The sequence below is a fragment of the Astyanax mexicanus genome, chromosome 2 (assembly GCF_023375975.1).
Source record: "Astyanax mexicanus isolate ESR-SI-001 chromosome 2, AstMex3_surface, whole genome shotgun sequence".
NCBI lineage: Eukaryota > Metazoa > Chordata > Actinopteri > Characiformes > Acestrorhamphidae > Astyanax > Astyanax mexicanus.
This window is the reverse complement of record NC_064409.1, coordinates 1,573,996-1,596,364: the sequence shown is the minus strand read 5'-3', so window position 1 is coordinate 1,596,364 and position 22,369 is coordinate 1,573,996. Positions and strand designations below refer to the sequence as shown.

Sequence of the window (22,369 nt, the reverse complement as noted above, 5' to 3'; positions counted from 1 at the left end):
TACATCAATACCAAGTCCAAAACTCAGTCCCTGCTTACAGACTGTATCATGACTAAAAAAGCTTTCAACCTATAAACACACCCTCAACAATCCGATAAATATATTTTTAACAACTCATAAATTATTCTTGTCTTGAATATAACATATATATATATATTAATTATAGTCAATTATAATGCGTTATAACAGGTCTTTGTGCACTCTAAGTAAAGTGCCAGACTAGAATATTAATGATAGAGATATACTATTTTAACATATATATTATAAGCACAGCTTATAATGTATTATGATCACAGGTCATAATGCTTAATAAACATGGCTATAATGGGTTATGCATTTTTATTAATATTTATAGCCATGTTTATAATACCTTATGAATGCATTATAATATGTTATAAATGTGGTTATAGTGTCTAATAAAGATGACATTCATAGAAAATGTTACCACAAAAACTACTTAGAACTACCTGCCTCCACTCTCTAACTATAAACTTACCATAAAATATAATTATTAAAATCCACCACTGAATTAAGCCATTAAAACCAATTAATCAATGACAAATAAATCGTTTTCTACCATTTCTGTCTTTTCTCAATCATCAATTTCTATGAGGATGGCTAAGGGTTCAAAATGCATGTTTTACATCACCTGCTCTAGACTGCACACCTGAATATTCACCAAATTTTTACCAAATTTCCATTGCAAAATGAAATAATTACAGATAAAATAAGCCCTAAGAGAGAATGATCAGAGATATAAGATTGGTACAGGTACATTTACAGAAGAAACATAATTCTGACCTTTGTGTCCGTCTTTGTAGTTAAAACATGTGCGGTGCATTTTCCCCATGAAGAGCTCGAGGCCGATGATGGCGTAGATGATGATGACGAAGAGTACGAGCAGGGCGATGTGCAGCAGGGGAACCATGGCTTTAATTATGGAGTTCAGCACTACTTGTAAACCTGAAACCACACAAAGAAACAGTGAATTTCAGGGTGTAAAGATCAGAAACAATCAGAAAGACAATGCAATGTCAGAGACTGCGTGTCAGTGTATCTTTGCTATTGTAACGTCGGGGAAAGTACACCTTGCGCAACTCAAAACGTGCAAAAGGCATGTACTAATTTTCTTAATAACTTATCATGGGTGTGGTTAATTTTGGGCGTAACGTGAAATAATAAACCAATCAGAGCATCTCTTTTGCTCAACATTCCCTTTAAAGCAGCACTAGGTAGGATTTCCTTGATTTTTAATCTTTTTAAAGAAGTGAAATTACAGCTTGAAACTCACTGCAGCGCTGCATTGAGGTGTAATAGGAGGAATAGTGGTGCTCTCGTGTCTGTGTCGAAGCTCTTCTGAGCTCAAACCAGACTCAGACCAGTAAGTTTTCCGAGGCGGCCGCGACCAACGCTCACGAGAACTGCGACCTGCTTTCCGACCTTTAGTTCTAACAGTTCTACAAGGACTACTGGTTCATTCTTTACAGACTAACATACAGACACTCTGGCAGAAGCTGGAAAGAGACCGAATATGTCTGTGAAAGACAGAAAACAAGAAAGAGAAACTAATCCGCCTGAAACATTTATTACACTCTGCAACTGTAGGGGGAGCCCACGAGCACGAAATCTCAATCCAGCGCTCAAATCAGCGCAGCTACCTGGACGTGTACCTAGATTAACGCTGTGAAGGAGCTCCAGCAGCTCATTTACGGGAACAGCAATGTTATTTTATTTACTATTCTGTTTATTGTTGATGTAAAAGTTGGGTTTGTGCATCTAAAAGTTAAAAGTCTTTGACACAATGAGTTTGTTTGGTCTATTTCTGATTGTTGATGATGTTCTTTGAGTTTAAAATCAGTCAAGAGCTTCCTGTAGGTCCCATGATTGCATTTTAGGATTGTTAAATATTTATTTATGCTGCTTTACTCTTGGTGTAAAAATTCAAGCAGTTCAGTTTGGTGGTTTGATGGTTTGTGATCATCCATCTTCCTCTTGATTATATTCCAGAGGTTTTTAATTTGGTAAAATCAAAGAAACAAATAAATGCAATAGGCTAGTTATACTTACTTTCACAGGAGCTCTTTTAATACCCAACTGTGTGTGTGTGTGTGTGTGTGTACATATGTGTGTGTGTGTGTGTGTACATATGTGTGTGTGTGTGTGTGTGTGTGTGAGTGTTACTCACTAGGAACTCCAGACACCAGTCTTAGAGGTCTTAATACTCTGAACGCTCGCAGGGCTTTCACATCGAACCCGGCTGCCTTTCCTCCAATCGGCGTCCCTCCATCCCCTTTAGTGGCCTGTTCTAATATAGCACTGAACAACCTGAGAGAGAAAGAGAGAGAGAGAGAGTCAATTTATTTGTGTTGTATAAAATATTGTAAATAAAAAGACTTATGCACAGTTAATCAAAACAATGCGGAGGCAATGCGCTAAGATTCAATCATAGGTTGCCAGGTCTGCCAGTTGAATACAGAGTCCTCACTTGAGGGACTCTGACAGTAGTTCCAAGGTCTGAAGAGACTGATGAGATCATACAGATAAGAAGTTGTTGGGTTTATGGGAAAAACCAGCTGCAGTTCTTACATACTGTTCTATATTTTATTGCATATGATAAATCATACATAATTCATAATCAGAGTAAAAATTCACATCCATTACAAGATGACTGACTTTATAAAGTCTCTCGTCTCTCTAATATGAGGGTTTTTGTTGTTGGTGAAGAAGGAGACGTTTATACAGGTATCAATGTGGAGCATGTGAGGCACACAGATACAGATCACTTACATTTACACTGAATGTGAACCGACAAGATATACAAATCTGATCTGAGAAAAAAATCTGATTTGAGCAACGTGGTTTATAATGTGAACATAGCCTATGTTTTTAATAGCGCACATTCTCGCTCTGCACATTCAGCCTCCATCCATGACTCTTCCTCAAGATCATCAGGACTCCACTGCCCTCCCTGCAGAGCATCTACCACCACAGAGTCCACAGGAGAGCTGCATCCATCCTCAAAGACTCCACCCATCCCCAGCATGGACTGTTCACACTTCTGCCCTCAGGCCGGAGGTACAGAAGTGTAAAATGCAAGACCACCAGGTTAAAGAACAGTTTCTTCCCCACGGCCATCAGACTCTTGAACACACCTAAGGAATGACCCTGCCTTCAGACTCTAAACACACCTCAGGTATAACCCTGCGATCAGACTCTTGAACACAACTCAGGAATAACCCTGCACTTTACTTCAACATGTTTACATTGCAGCCGTCACTTTACTGTTAATCTTTTTTTAATATATATAGTTAATGTCCATAACTGCATTATTTCGCACTTGCACTTTTTTTATACATTTCTTTGCTTAAGTAACTTTTATTTTTTTATGTCTTTGACAATTAGTTTAATATTTATAACCTTATTGTATTTTTTTGCCCTTTTTCTATCTTCTATTTGGCATTCTTGGCGAAGAGCAAAGAAAGAATTTCATTGTACACTGAAACCCGTTTCTGTACTGTACATATGACAATAAACTCTTTGAATCTTTGAATCTTGAATCTTCCTCCGTCCCCGGGGACGCATGCCGTGGTCGTTCGGCCCCAGAGGGCCCCCAGCACCAGACCTGAGCTCCCACAACTGTGCTTTACCTGCAGCAGAACCCTGTCAGCCAGATATTTATCAAACCCAGCAGCTGCTTACTAAGCTCCTGCAAAATCTGCATCTCTGGCCATAAAGTACGTTAGACTCCGGGTCTTTAGAAAAAGGTCTTCTGCTGCGTAAAGACCCTAAAGATTAATCTCTGATAATACACTGCAAAAATACATCCATTGGCAAAAAAACAACATATTAATGTAAAATTAGACGTATTATATGCTTATATTATATTAACACGCCTGGTGCTGAAAAAACACACTTATCTCTTCCACACTCAGCTCTGCCTGCGATCTCCAGCCTTTGGACTACAATACCCAGAATGCACCACACACTGACATCATTCCCTAACATGATTACATGTGATGACTGCGCATAGCACTACCAGAAAGCTCATCACCTGAATATTGATCACACCTGTTCACAACCAAATATATATATATATAAAATACTTTAATACAGCCTGATCGATTATAACCTTTAGACTGATTGCTATCCTTGTACTGCTATTTTTGCTAATAAACCTTCTTATTTATATTTGTGCATGTCTGAGAAGGGAGAAAACCATTTATCATTAGTAAGGTTTCTTAACATTATCAATTGAAAAGTTTAACATGATTGAATTAAGTTCAACCCTTTTAGACCTAAGTTATATTCCAGTGATGGAAAAATATAAAAATGTTTTATTTCTGCCTGTAAAGCACAAAAAAGAAGAATCTTACACTGTAATACAAATTCTACTTATATAAACTAAAATATTTCATTGTTTTAATCTCTATTTAATATCTTTTTATGTCACAAACCATTCCTACACAATAAAATAAAGCCTAAATCACATACAATTAGCACAAATTAGCTATTATTACTTTGCCTTGTTGGCTTTATGATGCTGCCAGATTCGAATGCCTGAGCTAATTCTAATGCCATTTTTTTTGCAGTGAAGTGGGCGGGGCTAATCTACTGTTTCATTGGCATGTAAACTTATTCATTGGCTGGTTTATGCTTTATTCTGAGGGACAACACAGTTATTTTAATTAGTGTCCATTGTAATTGACATAGGGTTTTATCAAGCCAAATATATTTATTTCATGATATACATTATATCTTAAACTTGAACACAAGAATCAGAATAACTTGACTGCTGACTTATTGTGTTTACTTTGATTCAAATTACTTAAAATAAGGTGAAAATTATAAGTGAGATTGATTAAGATAATTCGGCCTCATTCGCCAACTGTTCTTATGAGCAAATCTGTTTTTAAACCCCATTTTTGCACTTTCTCTAATGAAAAATCTTATGTTCACTCACGTTTTCTTATCTAAAATTTGTTTTTAACTAAGAACATAATAAAGGAACACCTCAGAACAGTCTTATTCATGTGCAAATGCTAGTTAGTTATAGCAGTTTTGTTTATTATAAATCAATCCATTTTTTTTAGTATTTTTATTGTAATGTATTGGTCTTTTTAAGTAGCCAAAATATAATAATCTAACTTTTTTTTTAAGCAATTGTTTCTTAAGAACTAATTTCTGAAAATTCTTAAGAGGATATTCTAAAATAAAATAAAAAAATCTCACACTTACAATTCTTACTAAAAAAATAGACTTAATGCCAGAAAATTAGATCATTTTTGCAGTGTACATAAAGATTTGATAGTATTAATAATTAAACCAGCTAAAAAAAAAAAAAAGTTTATTCAGATAGATCTGTTCACACAGACTCTCAGTGCTGAGAGAAAGCTGAGAGCTTTCAGTCTAGCGTGAACTTTAATTCTATCAAAAGCTTAGAGCTCTGACGCAAGTTACATTAGATTTGGAGTTTTACTGCAATAACCCACACATTCACTCCTACTGCAAAACCAGGAGTACAGGAACAACTGAACATAAATATCATCATTTTGCAACTTAGACTTCTTAGGTTACTGCACTAAAATGATGCAATATCCTCCTGAGACCCAGACTCATGTGCATTTTTTCTTTCTTCTAGCTGTTTAAGATTAGTAGGACTTAAAACTAGTATAAAAACTAAACTGTTCTCGCAAAAAACAACTTCTTGTACAAAAACATCGTCCTCATATAGGGACAGCAGTTTATTTTAACATATAACATTTATCCTTGACATTTGTGATCAGTAGGACCCAATTCGTCCAAAAACTAAATTTTAGCTTCCTACACTTAGTAAATAAACTCGTTTTTAACATAAAATTCAATAAAATTTTCACCAAGCCTATGTTTCTGTCTGGACTGGCTATAGAAACTTTAGACTGGGATTCTTAACATCTTGTTTTTTTTTTTAAACAATTGAGTGTAATATCATGTGACCACTAGATAGTACGGATAGTGTCTCCATATGAAGCCAATGGGTCAATGCTTAAAAAAAATATAAAAGTACAGGTGGAGCACAGAAGCAGAAATGTAATGTCCCCATACGAGGACGCAGGGTCTCAAGAGGATATGAATAAAAAAGATTAATAGGTCTATATTTCTAAGCAGTTCATCCAGGCATTAGGTTAGATAGCTTATATATATATATATATATATATATATATATATATATATATATATATATATATATATATATATATATATATATATATATATTTGTTGTGTTTATAAGTGTCAGAACTAAATTGAACCAAAACAATACTCAGCAATACTCTGATTGGCTAACAGCACTGCATCACCGGCGAGACGGACAACAGTTAGAAACGTTGTAAAGTTTTAAAGACATTTTTTACACTAATAACAGTCTTTGCAATGTCATATGTTACTTTATAACATGTGTAATAGTGCCCTGCTAAGTGCAGTTCAGCCACTGACCTAGTCTTAGAGTCTCTCAGAGTAAAACACCAAATCCACCGGAGATCCTATTTAAACCTATAGATACTTACACACAGAGGTGGGTACTCCAGGTCAAGAAAGTAAAAATCCACTTTTGACTAGTGTGAACAGAACTGTTCTAAACTGTTTTTAAACACCTATCTATCTCAATTGTATTTGGCTGGTGGTGTTTTTCCTCCATAGACTAATTCTAACCATTTGTATCTTAGCTCTGAATTACTGGGTAAAGTATATAAACACTGATGTGTTATTTGCACAAATAACACAGGAATGAACTGCATGCTGTTCCTAGCGCTGTTAGTTATCTCCTATCTGACGAGACGGCGTCGCTGCCCGGCTTCAGCTCTGCTCTGTCTGTGGGTGGTCCTGAGCCGAGGTGGGCGGGGCCATGAATACTAATTCACGGGTTGATGTAGACACGGTGCTTTTCCTGATCGACTCGTTTTTCTGAATATTTTCTTTAACAAACAACAAGAACAAGTGGATTTTAGACACCTTTAAGTTACAACTTTAAAATTATCAGTGAAGCCGGACCACAGACTTTGTGCTAGAGCATTTTTCAGGGTTATGACATCATGAACACATTGTCTAATGCAGTCAGGTTCTCCTGGTGTGTATTTATATATGTCAGAGTGATGTCAGAGCGGCTGCTGCTCTCAATATATTTGAGTCAGTGTGTTTAAAGCAGTCCTGGAGCGCTGATTCTGCCCTCTCTGCCCGTACTTCTGCTGCCCGCCGCCGTGATTTTAACTTGTTTTAGCAACTGTCAGTATTCAGGCAGCGGAAATGGAGAGATGCGGTCTGACTGCACAAAGTGGGGGTGAGACACGAGCCTGTAGGCATCTCAGAACGTTAGTTTAAACATCGTCCAGCGTGTTCTCCACTCTCGCTGCTGAACAGAACATGTGTTGAGGGAACAATCAAAAAATTCAGCTACCATTTAGCCTTAACTAAATGCCTGCTGTTTAAAAGCTCTGTAAAATTAGAAGTAGTGGGTAGATCCAGTTTCTGAATCAGTTTCTCTGATTTTGCTATTTATAGGTTTTATTCTATAAAGATGCAGAGCTTTCAGACCTCAAATAATGCAAAGAAAACAAGTTCATATTCATAAAGAAACTTTTAAGAGTTCAGAAATCAATATTTCACAGTTTTTTTTTTCATGCATCTTGGCATCATGTTCTTCTCCTCCACCAGTCTTACACACTGCTTTTGGATAACTTTATGCTGCTTTACTCCTGGTGCAAATAAAAAAAAACAAGCAGTTCAGCTTGGTTTGATGGCTTGTGCTTTCAGACCTCAAATAATGCAAAGAAAACAAGTTTATACTCATAAAGAAACGTTTAAGAGTTCAGAAATCAATATTTGGTGGAATAACCCTGTTTTTTTTTCAGGACAAAACTATCATATTTTTGCACTAAATTGCACACTTAACATTTTTCTGAAAATCGTCAGTACTCCTTATCAGTCAGGTATTAAGGAGCAGTAAAGCCACTCCACTGAAGTACAGAGTTATACAGGAGTTTCAGTAACGTAAAGGCTGGAGCAGTGTTAGCATTAGTTGCTAACCATGCTAAGCGCTAGCTCTTTCGCCATTCAGAGTTGAGTATTTTTTGTTCTGTAGCCTGCTGTTAACCCTGGCTAGCACTACTGGAGCAGCATTAGAACTACCCGCTAACCAAGCTAAGTGCTAGCTTTTTCGGCATTCAGTGGTGCGTGTTTACTGTGTTAAAATAAGCTACGTGGGACAAACCGCTAGCTAATATCACCCTGGGTTACCAGAACTCTTAGGGTTCCTGTTTTTTTTTTTTTTTAGAATTACAGAAAACATGGCGACACCCCTTTTCCTTTCTAGTGGAGCTTATTACACCTTATAATCCTGTGCATCTTATGTACGAAAATAGACCAGAAAATAGACGTTTATAGTTGATAGTGCGCCGTATAATCCGGTGCATCTTAAAGTGCGAAAAATACAAAAAAAAAATCCCCAAAACTACATCTCGTACATTTCAGTTCCTTATGAAGATTCGTCGATGGCAACACCTACAAACAGTGAGCAGCACAATCTCTCAAACATCTAAAGTCCAGTAATATTGTTATAATTCACTATAAGGTGAAAAACCTGCAAAATCGGTCAGGTATTAAGGTTAGCATTAGCTGCTAACCGTGCTAAGCGCTAGCTCTTTTTGCTGTCTTTTAGCTCCATTCAGAGGTAAGTATTATTATTAAATACTAAATAAAAACATGGCGAGACCCCTATTCCTTCCTAGTGGAGCTTAATGCACCTTATAAACCAATGCATCTTATATTTAAAAATAGACCAGAAAATAGATGTTTATTGATAATGCGCCTTATAATACGAAAACTACCGTAATTATAATAATCTTAGACATATCTTCACATCAGTTAAACAGGTTTTTGTGATGATTATTGCACTGGTTCCACCATGCACTGAAGATAAAACTGCCTTCACCTGCACCTCCTCTTTTAGCAGACGCAGCAAGTGGAGAGCCAGAAGAGGTGGTGAAGGAATACTGTGGAGAAGCCAAGTTTCCATGAAGCTAAAAATGCAGCATTCTTTATATCCATACTGAAATTACAGCCTGAACCTATTCTCTGGAGTCTCTCTGAGACTCTGTACTGTACGCTGTACTCTCAGGATTCTTCTTTAAGTTAAAAAAGCTCCACAGCTGCTCGATTTCTGCTGGAATCCACACTTTCAATCTGTTCTCTACGTAAATTTTAGCTGCAGGAACGGAGGAGCTAAAGGTGATCAAGCTAATAAGCTAATATGATCAGAAACAGGTGATAAGTCTGAGGAAATGAAAGACAAAATGTGAAGGGCAGAGCTGTTATAATAAAAAAGTATGGTCAGCTTAAACTCTGTATTAAAGTAGTGCCTTTTAATTTCCTGTAATATTTAAAGGCATCAAAGTTTGCATGACTATTTTTAATGAGTTAATTTGCCCTAAGATACAATGAATTTGTGAACACTTTGTCCACATGATTTTTAGCAAACTGCAGACAAGCAGCAATGTTGTTCGGTGTTCGTTTGATGGTGGACTCATAAACATTAGCATTAGCCAATGTGAGAGAGAGGCCTTCAGTTGCTTAGAAGTTACACTGGGGTCATTTGAGATATGGGAACATCTACCAGTCCTGAGGAGGGTAACAGTTTCTACAATGTAATCTGTCTGATTGTGGATTGGTGGAGTCCAAACTCTTTAGAAATGGTTTCGTTAGCATTTCTAGCCTGATGAGCATCAACAACTCTTTGTTTATATTCTTTTCAAACTAACCGCTAATCCTAGAGCTTTATTTACTTTTTCCCCTCACAGATATGTAATATTGGATCCTTTTTCTCAATAATTAAATGAGCAAGTATAATATTTTGTTCTCATTTGTCTCATCTACTTTTAGGACTTGTGTAAAAATCTGATGATGTTTTAGATAATATTTATACTGAAATATAGAAAATTCTAATGCATATACAAACTGTATATATATATATATATATATATATATATATATATTTTTTTTTTTCTGTTCTCATTCTTTCCAAAGGTGTTCTATCAGGTCACTGGCTCAATCAATCACGTTGGAACAAGAAGGGCCCTTCCCCAAACTGTTTTTGCGAAGTTGGGAGAATGAAAGTGTCTATAAAATTGTTCTTGGAACCTGGAATTAAGGGGCTAAGCTTAAGCCCTAAAAAACAGTCCCATGCTATAATGATCCCCCCTCCACCAAACTTTACACTTGGCATAATGTAGTCAGACCTGTACCATTCTCCTGAAAACCGTCAAACCCAGATTCGTCCAACCGGTTACCAGATGGAGAACCATGATCAATCACTATAGAGAACATATATCCACTACTTTACTCCACTGCATTCAAGGTTTTCATTGCTTTTTGTGATGTAAGGCTTTGATGGAGCTGTTCAGCTTTGGAAAATCTAAATCAAGATACAAGTTCGGAGGTCTGTAGTAATAATGGACACGGCTCACTACACTGCTCATCTTCTGTCTGCTGTACAAAACAGCCACAAACAGCTACAGCTTCCTGCCATGATCAAAAATTAAACACTTATTGTCATTATTATCAAAAAATCAGCTTCTGTGACATCAGCCATCACACGAACAGTTCACTCCCTGTTTATCCCTGCCTGCTGTTCCTCACCGCGCTCATTCCCCTCACAAATAACCAGCGTTAGCAATAACAGCCTAAGCTCCAGCGATTAAATTCAATTATGGCTAGGTTTGCTAAAGCTGACCTTCCACTGGGGAATTTTTGATAGGAGTCTGATGAATTGTGCTAACAAAGCTCTGAGTCTTTTAATGCTCCTCTGTGAACGTGCAGACCGGCCGCCAGTACGGAAAGGCTCTTAGCATTAAATAATCATGAGCTCTTTATAGGCCAGCCAGGGTCAAGCCTCTCAGAGTTTTTGTTAGCGCTGACGGCTAACACAAAACTGATCCCGCTGAAATTTCCAAACGCTAGCAAACAAACCGCTGTGAATTCCCTCTTATTTTATCCCTGTTTTGTAGTTGCTGTAAAGCTCAGTTAGAGGAGGGGGGAGCTTATGTTGGAAGAGGATCAGAAAAAGAAGAAAAAGCTAATGCTAATGCTAGTAGCCAACTAATTCTGGCTAATTCTGTGGTTAAAAGCTTGACAGTTAATAAAGTTAAAGGACCATTAAGTAATATATTTTCAGTAGTAAATGATAAAATAATCAGTATGTATCATCAGATATTAAGGAAACTTGTTGAGTTAAAGCACTGGCAGCTCTTGTCAACATAGCTTCAGCAGTACGTTCCTATTTTACAGTTTGTGTGTTGGTGTTAGTTTTGTCCTCTGTCTCCTCCTGCTGCTCGTTCCCCAACACGTACCCCTGGTTCAGCTGAAACCTTAAACCTCAGCTGCTACACAGCTTAAAAAGCCTCAGCATGTCTCAAAAAAGGAATATAACAAGAGTGAATATTGGCAGTGAGCTCTAAAGGTGGACACCTGAACAGGAAAGCTAATTGGCTATAGCTAATACAGTCAGGCAATGTATCACAACCACCAGATGAGCTTAATAGAGGCTGGTGTTTAAATTTATATCAGTGATCTGTGTGCATCTGGGATTAGAATGCAGGGTGTATCTAAGAGAGCTAGTTAGCTTAGCAAGGTTACCTAGTGATCTGAATGTGCTGGCTAACGCAGTCATGCTACATATGCTAACGTGAACTCCAATCAATAGTCACATTTGATTGACTACCTCAGCAGTGATGAGTACTCCAAAAATATTAGCCAAAATACTTATTTTTTCCAAATAATAAACCTAAGTCTTCTGCAGAGTCTGGGTTCATGCATGTCTGGCAATTTCGTAACACTTGGTAACACACAACTCTTACTACTAAATACAAGAAAGACAGATACTCCAACAAAAGCCCGACTCCATGCTCCATGTTAACCAGCATAACTACAATCAAATGCATGATTCTGTTGCTGATTCAAGAGCTGGTTAAATGTATAATTCCAATTCACAATTACTACTAAAATCATACATTTAGGTGTGTGGTTGCACGGTGACAAAATGAACTTTAAAAAAAGTTCAAAGGGTATGAATACTTTCACTCATATGTGGAAGAATCATTACTAATACAAAAGCTGATAACAGATGACCAGCTGAGGAAGTTCAAAGGTCTTTTAGACCATTAAAACAATGAATCGATAAGAAGAAATATAACAGAGTTTGATTCAGTAGTAAGATTTCAGAAGTAAGAAAAGAACTCACATACATGCTAACAGCATTTTAAAAGTCAAATTGAATACTTTTCAAGACCTTTTTAAGAGCCTAATAAATATAATTTAAGACCAAAAAATGTAGTCATGAGTTCTTTCGTAAAAAATTATTTATTGTATTGGAAATCAAAACTTAACGTTTCCCATTTTTTATCCATTTATTTTAATTTTGTTCCGTTGTGATGCAGAACAGAGCTAACATAAAGTTAAAAGCCAAAGTTAGTATGTGGTTTCTGAAACTTTAACACTTTTACAGCAAATTAACAGTAAATTTAAGACAATTTAAGACCTTAATTACCTGTAAAAACCCAAGTACAGGATTTTGTAAAGGCCTACAGAAGATTTTGGGCTTCTCCTAAACAACGACCACATAAAAATGCCCTAAAATCAGTTCTGGTCCAGGCCTTAACTCTCTCACCTCTGCCCTGAACGTCTCACCATTATTAAAACGAAAGTTACCAGGCTTTCCAGAAACAGAGGCTGAGAAAAGCTTTAGACCCAGACTCAGAGACTGGATTCACACAGCAGATAAAAGTGTCCCAAATCCAGTGTTTATTTTAGGATGTTCATTGTTTGACTGTTCTGTGATCTACAGCAGTACATTATAAAAGAGCACTGCTTTATTTAAAGTTAAGTTTTATCTTCTTTAGCCTCAAAGAAGCTTTCAGGTAATTCCAGTGAAAATTATTGAAACAAAAAACATCAGTAGAAATCTGTTACCTCATTATTGCACCACTGAAATCTTCATTCACTGCTGTCGTCCATTTTCCTGTGTACTAATTTTACTTTTTCCCCTTATCCTTGATTTAAACTTCACCTGAACTCCAATCTTTCTGGTCAGACTCATTTAAACTGCCATGAATGGAAGAGTATATATATCGTATTCCAATACCACATATTAAAGTGACCCAAATAGAGACTGAAAATGTCAGATTTTGCTTGTATTTTTGCCGTTCACTCTCCCACACAGATAAAATATCTGTATTTGTGTCAAATTATGACGCAAAAGATCATTTCTGGACCAATTTTAGCTGCTGTTTGCACACAGCCTTACTCTTACCATCCATCTACACCAAAGTATCATTGTGATCAACAAGCAAAAAAACAATATTTTTTAACAAATCACTGGAGAAAGTCTTCAACCAAAATCCCAGATTTTTGCCCTGGCCTCTGTAAACAGAAAAGCAAATATCTAGGGCCCTATGATTTCCACAATGTGGAGAACAGAGACAGAAACATGGAATTAAGAAATAAAAGCGGAATTCAGATATAAACACACAAAATACAGAATTAGACAATCTAAAAAATGACCAGAAGTGACTGGCAGTGTATCCTGGTGCAGTACACCTGCACTCAACTCTCCCCATAGGAAAGATTTCCTTAATGTCTCTGTTGTTTCTCCTAGACAGATATGAGATTAGAAGGCAAGCCAAGAGAGATTTTACTTTAAATCTCCTGCTGCTCAGATGTTTCTCCTCAGACAAAGACTTCCATAATCTCACATGCATCTCCTCCTGAGTTTTACTACAGATCTCAATACAGTCTTACATTGTGCTCAGATTTGATAAAAAAAATTAACAGTAATAGTTTACTAAATACAGAAAAGCTTAAATAAAAGTAGACCATGAAAAAAAATCTGTCCAAGAAGAAGCTTCCGAAATGAATAGACTATACCTAAACAACGCAGAACATGAATTACACAATTTAGCATAAAAAATCTGATTTCAGAAAATCTCTAAATTTATTTCTCCTAGGCAATTTTAGGAGAAACATCTGTGACAAAGTTGATATCTAAATGAGACAAGGGAGAATCACAAATATGTCTCCTGAGACATCATAGAGCAACATTTAAGCGATAAAATTTTCCTCTGGGTCTGGACATGCCGGATCACATGACCCAACAACGATCCGGTTCCCCATCCTACTGATTGCACTCACCTGGACTAAATAGCACTCTCTTTCACACACACTTTTCTTATTCTTTCCTTTCGTATTGAACCTATGTTACTATGGTAGCCTTGCATTTCTTTTGTGTTTCGGCGCTTTTGTTGTCGACCCTTTTTGCCATTTTGTCTACTCTTCATCTTAGCCCTTTGTTTGTTAGCTTCTTTCAGTTCTGACCCATATTTGTGTATTTACCATTGTGTATTTATGCTGCCATTTTTTCTCGCTCCGCCTGTTCTTGATTACTCTTATTTGCTGAATTACTGATTTAATAAACTAACTTTTTGGCATCCACGCTTGTCTGTCCCGAGTTTGGCTCCCGTTACACAATAAAAATAAAATTTTATTTCATTGTGTCCTTTAAATCTGGCTACTAGAGAGTAAATTTCGCCAAGAACATCATGCTACAGCATCTCAACTGTCTAGAGATCTACACTAAAGTTCTGTTTGTGGACTAGAGCACTTCTTTAACACCATGGTGCCATAACTCTTCAGTGACTGTCTGTAAAGTTCCTGAGGTTTGTGGTTGGTGGATGACACCACTGAGGTCAGCCTTCTAACCAATGGTAATAAATCTCTGAGAATTTTTGTAAGATGAGCAGATGATTTCCTCCAGCAACCATCAAACCAAACCACCAAAGAGAATGTTAGACTCACACTTCCAACATCCTGCTAGATGACTCTGTGGTTTCCACTACACTGTAAAACTCAATAAGTTCACATATGTATACAGCTCTGTGAAAAAATTAGCGACCTCTTAAAAATGAGTTTTTAAAAATTAGTTTTTTTTTTTATTTTATCAAATGTAAAACCTCTGGAATATAATCAAGAGGAAGATGGATGATCACAAGCCATCAAACCACCAAACTGAACTGCTTGAATTTTTACACCAGGAGTAAAGCAGCATAAAGTTATCCAAAAGCAGTGTGTAAGACTGGTGGAGGAGAAAATGCCAAGATGCATGAAAAAAGAAAAAAAAATGTTTTCTTTGCATTATTTGAGGTCTGAGAACAAATAAATGCACTGAATTACAATTACAATTACAATATATTTATTTGGAATTAGGGAGAAATGTTGTCTGTAGTTTATAGAATAAAGCAACAGTCTTCATTTTATTCTATTTTTCAAAAAGTATTGTTTGGACACATCCAATTTTTATGTAAAACAGGCTTTTTGTATTTGAGTTTAGACAAATAATGAGTTTACAGTGCATGTAGACACTCAGATTTTTAGGTACCTCCATATTCAGGGACCTGAAGTGGGAGGATAACAGAGTCTCTAAAGTCAGGAGAGCACAGAGCAGATGATGATGTTCCTCCTGAAGCAGAAAACAAAATACAACCTGCCACAAGCCCTGATGATCCAGCTCAACACAAAACTACCTAGTTAAAACTGTCCACCTCACGAGAACCAGCCAAACTCCAGAGCGTAATGAAGACAGCGAGAGGACTTAGTGTACAGAACCAACGCTTTCTGCAGCTGAATAAAGATATTAAATTATTATTTTACTTGGGAATAGCAATGAGAGGCACAGACTAGCTGCATATCTGGATTTAAGAGGCCTAAAAGCGTTTTATCACATTAAAAACATCAACAAGATCAGCGATTTTCTGTCTAAATCATACCTGGAGAAATCATCCACGCCTTTATTTCTAGTAGGATTGATTTCAGTAATGCACTCATATCTGGACTCCCAAAAAAGACCATCAAACAGCTTCAACTGATTCATTAGAAGTAAAAACAATCCCTACTTTAAATCCCTAAACTGTAGATCATGCAGCAGATCTGGAAAATAGTAAGAGAGCACTAAAAAAAACATACATTTATTTGATTTTACCAAATTACAAACCTTTAGAATATAATCAAGAGGAAGATGGATGATCACAAGCCGTCAAACCACCAAACTGAACTGCTAAAATTTTTAATTTTTGCGCCAGGAGTATAAAGGCATAAAGTTATCCAAAAGCAGTGTGTAAGACTAGCGGAGGAGAAGAACATGATGTCAAGATGCATGTAATTAAAACTGTGATTAAAAACCAACCAAGCCTATTCCACCAAATATTTTTATATTTCTGAACTCTTAAAATGTTTTTAGCTATTTTTTTAACTTAAAAAAGTTTTTAGCTTTTAGCTCTGTTCACCCCTATTCATAAAGGACTCACTCGTGAGCTCCCTCTAATGTTTAGCACTCATTTACTCATATAACAGGGGGACAGAAAGTGTTCAAACTCTTCATAAAGGGCTCTGGTAGTGCAATAGATGTATAGATGTGTTTTGGACCTTTCTTTATTTTGGGTGTAGGCTATGTAGCTGTTGCTCCTGACTCCCAGTCGCCGACTGGCTCAGATATCTAGCATGCCAAATATTTGCCAGGCATCTGCAATCCGTAGGCCACAGCTTGGCAAGCATCTTTTAGTAGTTTACACTGTGCAAACTGTACAAAAGCTGAGAGATCCCCGATTTGCCTCCGAGCAGAGGTTTTGTTTAAGTTTTTGTCGGTTCTACCAGCAAAACAATTAATTCATAAAAGCACTACAGATGGTCCAGAACAACAGGTCTTCACCAGCCAAAACCAATGGGTACATGTCAACCCAGTGCTAACTGGGCTTAGAAAAAAGCGTCTGACAAATTGAATGCATTATAATTCAAATTTAATGCATTATAATTCAAATAAATGTAATGGGCCCAATATTTCCACAACACACCTTATTCCAAACGAAACCATGCTACAATTTGCTGAGTATTATCCATATAGGGTCCCTAACAAATGCGTTTCAAGACTCTTCTTGCTGATAAAGCAAATATACACACAAAAAGTACATTTCCTGACAGCAGGTAGAATTATTGTGTTTTTAGGGCCATATCACAGGACATATGCATGCTCTCTAAGGTGCTGAAGTCATCGAGAAGATAACACTATTCTGCAAATCTGCAAACACACTTAAATTTCCCCCATATAACTCCACTGCACTCGGCCACACAGCACAGACTGTGAGGATACAGGCGTTCATTAATCAGATTATTCAACACTTTGCATTTTAAAGGCTCTTTTACACCCTGTACTTTTTTTTACTAGACTTCTAATTTAAAAACGTCTAATATAAACTAGGAGGGTGTTATATGATATACAGAATAGGGCCCTATTTTATTGATCTATAGACGATCCATCAGCTGTTGTGCACCATGTAGCTTGATTTAGAGTGTGTCAGTGTGTCTTTGCTATCGTAACAACAGGAAAAGTACAAGTGCATGGCTCAAAACCTGAAATAAATCAATCAGCGCATCACTTGCTCATCATTCCCTTTAAGAGTAGATCAGGTGAGCTCTGTCTTTGGTGGATTGCTATTGTAACGGTGCAGCTACCTGGACGTGTCCAACAAACTCTTCTCAGCAGAGGAAACTGAGCTGCTGGTTGACGCTGTGAAGGAGCTCCAGCAGCTCATTTACGGGAACAGCAATGTTATTTTATTTACTATTCTGTTTATTGTTGATGTAAAAGTTGGGTTTGTGCACTGCTGTGTTGCCAAAATAGCGATGGACATCTCATCAGTGTAGATATATTCAGAAGCACTGTTGCTATTTAGCTATTTAGACCCACAGTATTGTGATAACATCATTATCTGACCAAACTGACTGAACTGCTTGAATTTTTACACCAGGAGTAAAGCAGCATAAAGTTATCCAAAAGCAGTGTGTAAGACTGGTGGAGGAGAACATGATGCCAAGATGCATGAAGAAAAAAAAAACTGTGATTAAAAACCAGGATTATTCCACCAAATATTGATTTCTGAACTCTTAAAACTTTATGAATATGAACTTGTTTTCTTTGCATTATTTGAGATCTGAAAGCTCTGCATCTTTTTTGTTATTTCAGACATTTCTCATTTTCTGTAAATAAATGCTCTAAATGAGAATATTTTTATTTGGAATTTGGGAGAAATGTTGTCTGTAGTTTATAGAATAAAACAACAATGTTCATTTTACTCAAACATAAACCTATAAATAGCAAAATCAGAGAAACTGATTCAGAAACTGAAGTGATCTCTTCATGTTTTCAGAGTTGTATATGAGTTAAAGGGTAGATATGAAGGTTCTCACTCACCCCACGACCACGATGATGAAGTCCAGCAGATTCCAGCCGTTCCTCAGGTACGCGTTGGGGTGGCACAGCAGCCCGTAAGCAATCACCTTCAGAAACGCCTCCACTGTAAAGATGATGAGGAAGAGATATTCCACTCGCTCCTGCAGAGAGAGAAGAACAGAGACGAGAAAACACCGTCAGGAAATTATTCCTCCAATCTGCAGATCTTTAGTTACTTCAGGAGGAATCTGATCTCCAACCAGTCTTTATATATTCAGCCTCTGTTTAACCCTCAGGAGACACAGTTCTAACACCTACAGCAACCTGCAGCACTTATTTAACCAATATAACAACAGTATTAATATCGTTTTATTTATAAGTACCTTCCAATATACACGAATACACTTTACTATAAAATATTACTACACTGTACTACATACAAGCACAATAAACAAATTAAATGCACATAAGAACTGTCTGTAGATACATTTTAAGACACAAAATTAGCACAGAGAAACCCAGGAGAGGAGCAAAAGCATGTCAATAATACAGAGATAACAGTGGTTATGAGTTTTTAACTATTTTAGAAAGCAAGTTGCAAATAATCCACTGTTTAATGCAATAATCTGATGTTTAAAGCAATATTCCAGTGTTTAATGAAGCACACCAGAGTATAAATAAATATTTGTGCTTAAATGAAATCCAAAAAAAAATATTAAAATACTCCAGGATGTAAAGAAATACTCCACTATTTAATGAAACATTTCAAGAATTCAATAATTATTTAAGCTTAAAGGAATATTTCAGCAATTACTGGAAAAGTCCAGGGTAATTTGTAAGTTGATATCGCTCTGTCTTACTGGAACACTGGTTCATTAGTGTAGCGCTGTCAGGTGGGATTAGCCACTAATGCTAATGCTAATGCTGCTGCACCCAGCTTTAATGGAAATCTGTGAATCTAAGCTTACTGTAAATAAACAGAAGTGCTTTACTCACACAAATAAACAGTTTTTAAGAATTACAGTTTTGTTTCCTAAACTTAGCTTAGCTTTTTTAATAGCTGAATTCATATGGGATGATTAAGATACACTGAAGAATGGAAAAGTCCAGGGTGATTTAGAATGATCTGGTATTTAGTGGTATACTCCAAGATTGAATGGAACATATTTGAGTTTAAATAATAATTATAATATTTCAGCATTAAAGGGAGTTTAAATATGCCATTTAATAGTTATTTAATAGTTATTACCTATGAAAAGTAGTAAAATGACAGAAAGAAATACAAATTGGGAACATGTCCTTTTTTTAGCATTTTAGCTTATTCTCTGGTTATTTATATATTTTGCTCTATCCAGTTCACACACACACACACACACACACATTTACAGTACAGAATCGGCGATAAGTAGCCTCCTCAGAGATACGATACGTCGGATGATGATGATGATGATGAAGACACACTGAGGACTGGTGGTATATAAAATGCGCTGAATTTGAGATTTATACGAGTTCATTCAGCTCTGCCTCAAACCTGCACTTACACTCGAGCAGAGAGGGATTATAACACACACACACACACACACACACACACACACACACACACACACACACACTCTCTACTTTACAACTCAATTTCATCTCATACACAGCAGACGTTATCTCCACACAGCCTGACAGATACACCAGTCTATACCCAAACCCCTCTCATCCAGATAGGAGTAACTCTCATCCTGCATCTGGCAACCCGTTTTACATTATCCTCATTACATATAGATCAGATCTGGGCAGATCGTAGATTTGCACGACTGGACGAGTACGAGATGCTCGTTATCTGATTCAGCTCCCTTACGCTGCACTAATGCACTAATGATAAGAGCATCCCACCACTACTACTCCTAATCTCCTAAACTCACTGATCCAGATCCATCTCCACCCACTCCTCCTGATCACGACTGCAGATCCACACTGTCCTATCAATGCTGTTTATTCACGAAATAAAAAACATCACATCGACACAGTTTATCATATAAACTATCATATAAAATAGCTTAGCTATTTATCTGACTACACAATCAGCTCAAATATGAAAAATGCTAAAAAAAAAAATGTGAAAAGTAGTTTGGAAGGGGCACTGGGTGATGTATGGGTTTAGGGGCGGGGCAGGAAGAAGGAGAGGTGACTGGGCTGAGCAGTGTGCCTCTGCAGGAGGGTGGTATTATTGATGGACTGATTTGCAAACATATACAGAAACATCCTTCATGCCGGAGGTGGAAATGACAATGAAAATAGTATAAAAAAATTTTTTAAAGGTAAAAAAAAATGTATAAATTATTTTAAGCAGGATTGGTATATTTCACAACTTCAAAGGAACACGTTTCAGCTATTAATGTTAAAAAATATATATATATGGTTTTTGGGTTAATGCGTTTTTAAAGAAAAGCTTTTTTTAAGCTATTACTGGAATATTTAGGATTGAATTGAATGCTACAGGATTTTAAGGAATGTTCCAGTGCTTATTTTCAGGAATAATTCACATTTTATTTACTATTCCAAGGTTAAAATAAATACTCCCTCCCGCATTTGTCCCACAAGCGCTACTATAACATTAAGCAAATGCCGCATTATGTAACAATAGTAAGGAACAGGGGTGTCGCCATGTTTTCCTTCTAATTCAACAGGTCTCACCGCTGAGTATATATTAAAGTAAAACGAGAGCTGGATGTTAATCTACACAGATTTCTCTTCTGAAAACTGTTTCTTTGGGTGAGTAAAGCTCTTCAGTTTATTTACAGGAGGCTTAGATTTTACAGATTTCTACTAAGGCAGGGTGCAGCAGCATTAGCATTGGCATCTGAGTATTCCAGTAAGCCAGGGTGATATTAGCAAGCGGTTCATCTAATCGGCAAAAGTGTCAGCACTTATCACGTTTAGCTGGTAATGCTAATGCTACTGCTCCAGCCTTGGTGCTGGAGAAACTTCACTAAAACTCTTTTATAATTCTGTACTTACTTACAAATAAAATGATCTTATTGACATTCTTGTACTGATCTTTTATGGGTTTTTCAGCTTTCTATTATTCCATTTAACGCAAGGGTTAAAGAGGAATTGTATGATACTCAGATATTCAGAACTGCTGCTCAATCAGAGTTTTTTTTTTTTGTAAATCAGAATGACCCTAAACCAGTAGGATTTCCCCGCATTTACATAATGTGAGGTATTTCCTCCCTCAGTATGAAATCCAGCAGCTTCTGACAGTGATCTGAAAGAGGTCGGAGGTTATGAGAGCTGAACTGAAGCAGGAAGATCTCGTGAACGTTGAGCATGTTGGAGCTTAGGGACCCAAAAATGAGAAATTAAAACTCCAGCAGCTTCAGAGCCGAGTGTACCCTGCTGGCCATGCCGCTCTGACTCATTCCCACCATGCACCCCCCCCCCCCCCCCCAACAGCTCTGCATCAGAAATTCCTGAAAATCAGCACAGCCGTCACTTCCTTCAGGCTAAAACTCTCTGAAACATCAACCACACTGATTTACAATCCAGCAGGACATCCAGCATCAAACCAGAGCTTCATAAACCAGAACTACACTCCCACCATACGCTGAACACACCAGCATCACACCACATCTCCAGTAATGAAAAAAGATGTAAGAATGCTGTTTTTTTTGTCTGTAGTGCACAGAAAAAAATAAATATCAGAAAAATCTATCTATCGATCGATCGATCGATCCCTGCCTGACTGTCTCTCTGTCTTTATATTTTTATTTCATAAATCATCCCTAAACAGTAACAAAAAACTTAATTAAAATATGTACTAAATCATATTAAATTACAAAAAAAAATAGCAGTTACTGTCACGTCTGGTGCTGTTAGCTCCTCTGTCCCTTCCACACCAAGCTCTAACGGAGGTTCTCAGGTCAACAACTACATTACCCAGAATGCACCGCCCGCTGACATCACGCACTCACCTGATCACGTGACACCTCACCTGCTTCCTCCAGGAAGTCCTGAATACTGATTACTGGCACTATAAAAGAGCACTCCACACAAACACCCACGCCGCGTATTGTAGGT

General features: G+C 37.0%; 1 protein-coding gene across 5 annotated transcripts in view; it reads right to left on the bottom strand.

The window, feature by feature from the left end:
- The window catches only part of cacna1c (calcium channel, voltage-dependent, L type, alpha 1C subunit), a 326,406-nt gene that overhangs the window by 104,899 nt on the left and 199,138 nt on the right, over positions 1 to 22,369 (bottom strand). For all 5 annotated transcript variants that reach the window (XM_049473023.1, XM_049473030.1, XM_049473038.1 and 2 more), the window contains 3 exons: positions 18,320 to 18,459; positions 2,186 to 2,325; positions 802 to 963 (listed from right to left, as the gene is read on the bottom strand). In XM_049473023.1, the coding sequence (XP_049328980.1) occupies positions 802 to 963; positions 2,186 to 2,325; positions 18,320 to 18,459 (442 nt within the window). The remainder of the gene's footprint in view (positions 1 to 801; positions 964 to 2,185; positions 2,326 to 18,319; positions 18,460 to 22,369) is intronic.